This window comes from Ornithodoros turicata, unplaced genomic scaffold, assembly GCF_037126465.1.
Source record: "Ornithodoros turicata isolate Travis unplaced genomic scaffold, ASM3712646v1 Chromosome48, whole genome shotgun sequence".
In the NCBI taxonomy this organism is placed as follows: Eukaryota; Metazoa; Arthropoda; class Arachnida; order Ixodida; family Argasidae; genus Ornithodoros; species Ornithodoros turicata.
This window is the reverse complement of record NW_026999378.1, coordinates 755,986-760,787: the sequence shown is the minus strand read 5'-3', so window position 1 is coordinate 760,787 and position 4,802 is coordinate 755,986. Positions and strand designations below refer to the sequence as shown.

The following is a 4,802-nucleotide window of genomic DNA, read 5'->3' as shown; positions in this document are numbered from 1 at the left end:
GCAAACACGGCGAAACACGTGTCCTCTGGTGCTGTCGCATCGTTCAATGAGTATCTGTTTCCCTACGTGCAGCCATAGAAGCCATCTTAACTGTAAGTTTGAATTTCAAACACGTCTAGCATTATTTACCTATTTTTTTAATGGCTTTTCCCCCCTCTTTATAATACACTGGCTTGCACTGTGGCATTGAGGAGTGCTCGGGCACCCTCCCAGGTGTGTATCGCTCGCTGAGTGACCCCTGGTTTGCCAATCCCGAACGATGCGCAGCTACCCAGGGCCGACGAGCCGCAAACACGGCGAAACACGTGTCTGCGGGATGTCTCCGAAACGTTCTCGTAGAAGACGTATTGCATCTTCATAACATGAAGCTGTGGTAGGTAACCCTGCTATGACTGATGCGGCAAGACCAGTCAGATGAAGGCGCAAGTAATGAAACTTATCCGAGACGAACATGTGTTATAGCCATCGAAGATGACGAAGTGCGCATCGAGCGCGTGGGGATTTGGCGCGTGGTTGCGAGCCAATAAACGATTTTTGCATGTGGTTGTTAACCGGACTGGTCGCTTGTCTTGTTCGCTCCTGTTAGGACTAAAACATGGTGTCAGAAAGTTCCAGAACATAACCACGCTTCCACAACGATGTCTCTCCCCGACGGCGACACACAAGAGCGTTCGACGTTTACGGCATCCTTGGCTACATTCAATGTAACGCCACCGGAACCTTTCACGTTCAAGACGCCGAATGACTGGCCCACTTGGAGGAAACGCTTTCTACGTTTCCGTGCTGCCTCCGGCCTCAACGACAAGGCTGAGTTAAGCCAAGTAGATGCACTGATCTACATTATGGGTGAGCAAGCGGAGGACATATACGCCACGCTGAAGCTTAGTCCCGAAGACGCACGCAAGTTCGACAAGGTGCTAGAAGCGTTCGATGCCTACTTCGTTCCGCGCCGCAACATCATCTTTGAACGTGCAAAGTTCAACACGAGAGTACAACAGGATGGGGAATCTGTGGAGGAATTCGTGACTGTCCTGCATTCAATGGCAGACTTATGCAACTATGGAGCGTTGCGCGAAGAACTGATTCGCGACAGACTGGTTGCAGGCCTTCGAGACAAGAAAGTTTCGGAACAACTACAGCTCGACTCTGAACTCACTCTACAAAAGGCTATCACAGCGGCTCGCCAGCGAGAAACTGTCCGGCTGCAGCAAGCTGAACTTCACAAAGGCAATGACGCTACAGTACATCGACTAACGACGCACAAAGTGTCACCGGGGTCCGATTCAAGGAGACTGGCAACCACGAAGATTCACGCAGGCACAACCCGTCCTTCTTCAAAGTCAGCTTCCCAAAAGCTCTGCCGGTGGTGCGGCCGTGACAGGCACGCAAGACAGGACTGCCCAGCAAAAGACAAGATATGCTCCAAATGCAAGAAGAAGGGGCACTTCTCATCAGTTTGCCTTTCGGCTAAGCAGACCCAATCTGCCCCCGACGGAACTACTGCATTTCTAGGAGTTGTAGCTCATGGAGGAACGTCGAAATGGCAAGTCCCAGTCCTTGTTCAAGGAATACCATTAACGTTTAAAGTTGACACAGGGGCTGACGAAACGGTTATACCAGAGAGCGTTTTCCTTAAGCACTTCACGGGAATCCGGCTCGAACCTCCCAAACGTCGCCTGCGGGGTCCAGACGGCAAAATGCTGAAGGTCACCGGTATGACCTCTCTCCAGACAGTTTTTCAAGGACAAGAAAGCCAACAAGACATTTACGTCTTGAAGGAACTTCCTACATGTTTGCTTGGTCAACCAGCCATAGACAGCCTCAAAGTCCTTCCGACAATACAAATGCTCTCGAAGGCATCCCCATTCGAGGAATATGCTACGGTCTTTCAGGGACTGGGAGTTCTACAAGGAGATTATGACATAAAGCTAGCTCCTGATGCTAGGCCCTTTGCCCTTTCATCTCCACGGAGAGTACCATTGCCCCTATACCAAAAAACCAAAGAGGAACTTCAACGTATGGAGAAGCTAGGAGTCATAACGCCAGTCATGGAACCGACAGCCTGGTGTGCGCCAATGGTAACCGTCCCAAAGAAGTCAGGAGGAATTAGACTTTGCATTGATTTCACTCAGCTCAACCGCTACGTACTGCGTGAATTTCATCCTATCCCTTCTGTCGAACATTCACTCGCAATGCTAAAAAATGCAAAGGTCTTCAGTAAACTCGACGCAAACTCGGGTTTTTGGCAGATACCGCTGAGCGAACAAAGCAAACACCTGACGACGTTCATAACTCCGTTTGGGCGATATTCCTTCAACAGACTTCCATTCGGGATATCGTCCGCGCCAGAACACTTCCAAAAACGAGTGGCAACGCTGCTGAAGGACCTCCACGGAGTTTTGTGTCACATGGATGACATACTCATTTGGGGAGCAAATCAAATCGAACATGACCATCACTTGGAAGCTGTAATGACACGCATCCAAGAAGCAGGGATGTCGCTCAACAAGGACAAATGCATATTCAGTGTTTCACAAGTGACCTTTCTAGGTCACATCGTCGACGGCTCAGGCATTCGGCCTGACGAAGAAAAGGTGAACGCCATTCTCAAAATGACTCCCCCTACGGACAAGACGGGCCTCAGGCGGCTACTTGGGATGGCAACGTACCTTACACGCTTTGTACCCAAGGTAGCAGAACTTCTACAGCCACTATCGTGTATGTTAAGCTCCAAGCAGGAATTTGTGTGGGGCACACCACAACAAGAGGCGTTTCAGAAATGGAAACAAATCCTCTCTACAAGCCCTGTCCTCGGCATCTACGACCCAGCCAAAGAGACGGTCGTCACCGCGGACGCATCTTCCTTCGGCCTCGGAGCTGTCCTGCGACAAAAACAAGACGACGGGAAATACCAAGTCATCGCCTACGCCTCCAGAATTCTCACTGATGTCGAGCGTCGTTATGCTCAAATAGAAAAGGAGGGTTTGGCACTGCTTTGGGCGAGTGAGAAATTCCGAGACTACCTGATCGGGAAAAAGTTTCTTCTCGAGACCGACCACAAGCCCCTGGTGAGCCTGTTCTCGACAAAACAGCTTGATGACTTGACGCCGAGGTTACAGCGCATGCGGATGCGTCTCATGCGATATACCTACGAAATAACGTACGTGCCAGGAAAAGACCTTCTAGCGGCAGACGCCCTGTCCCGTACACCTCTCCGGAAAACGGACGGCACAGACCTTACAGAGGAGATCGAGTGTTTCGTCCACTATGTTGAGACTCACCTTCCAGGGACAGCGAGAAGTCTACTTGACATACAGCAAGAACAGGAGAAGGACGAGACGTGTCAGCATATCATCAGGTTCACCAGACACGGGTGGCCTACTCGACGGGATCTCGGGCAAGACCTTAAACCCTTTTGGCTAGCACGGCACCAGCTGGCAGTAGCCGATAGTCTGCTAATGCATGGAACGCAGATTGTCATTCCCAAGACATGTCAACAACAGATTCTCCAGCTTTTACACGAGGGCCACTTCGGCTTGGAGAAATGCACCACACGAGCTAAACATGCTGTTTGGTGGCCAAGTATCAACGACGACATCGCACAAACGGTGAAGAACTGTCACGAATGCCTGCAACTAAAGACAAACAGGAAGCTACCCCTCATTACAACGGACTTCCCAGACAGGCCCTGGCAGAAAATAGCTATGGACTTGTTCCATTGCCAGGGATCGTGGTGGCTCATTGTAGTTGACTATTACTCGCGGTACCCAGAGCTAGTCCGGCTACATTCATTGTCCAGCGAAGCCATCGTGAATCACTGCAAATCCATATTTGCACGACATGGAATCCCCGAAGTTGTGATAAGCGACAACGGTCCGCAGTTTTCGCAGAGCAGCAGCTCCCCTTTCGCCCGATTTTCAACGGAGTATGGCTTTCGACATGTTACATCCAGCCCAGGCTATCCGCAAAGCAATGGACTTGCCGAGGCGGCAGTGAAGATCGTTAAAATGTCTATGAAGAAGACAAAAGATCCGTACAAGTCGCTGCTAGCATATCGGGCTTCACCCTTGAAAAATGGCTATAGCCCAGCGGAACTTCTAATGGGACGACGGTTGCGCACGAACGTACCTGTCGCGCAGTTACAGCTTGTACCGTACACCCCTGACTACAAGAAAGTGGCAGCCTTCGAAACTAAAAACAAGAGGGACGAAGAGAGGCACTACAATAGGAGACACGGGGTGCGGGAGCTACCTCCACTTGGAGTCGGCACAGATGTTTGGGTAATAGATCTGCAACGGAAAGGCGTTGTCCAGGGACAGACTCCGCAACCCAGGTCCTATTCAGTCTCCACAGAGCAGGGAGAAGTCAGAAGGAACAGGACGCATCTAGTTCCTCTCCCAGGCCAACCAGAGCCCAGTACATCGACAGCGAGCGCTCCGCAAAGCAGCCACCTCGAAACGGACACTTCAACCGACGTACCGACAGACCAACAGTGCACCGACACGACCCACTGGCACACAAAAAGAGGGCGTTGCGTCATCCCTCCAAAAAAGTATCAAGCTTGATCTTTATCTGACTTTGACTTTGACTTTGACTTGACTTGACTTTATCTGCAAAAGGAGGGGGATGTGTTATAGCCATCGAAGATGACGAAGTGCGCATCGAGCGCGTGGGGATTTGGCGCGTGGTTGCGAGCCAATAAACGATTTTTGCATGTGGTTGTTAACCGGACTGGTCGCTTGTCTTGTTCGCTCCTGTTAGGACTAAAACAGAACAGACCTGTGTTATCGTAAATGCTACCC

General features: G+C 50.7%; 1 protein-coding gene across 1 annotated transcript; it reads left to right on the top strand.

The window, feature by feature from the left end:
• The first annotated feature begins 638 nt into the window (after positions 1-638).
• Positions 639-4,565, top strand: LOC135374212 (uncharacterized protein K02A2.6-like). Its single transcript, XM_064607208.1, has one exon. It carries the CDS (start codon positions 639-641, stop codon positions 4,563-4,565), a length of 3,927 nt encoding a protein of 1,308 aa, XP_064463278.1.
• The last annotated feature ends 237 nt before the right edge of the window (positions 4,566-4,802 follow it).

Excerpts from the sequence above, each read along its gene's own strand:
- LOC135374212 (XM_064607208.1), top strand. The coding sequence starts at position 639 with ATGTCTCTCCCCGACGGCGACACACAAGAGCGTTCGACGTTTACGGCA.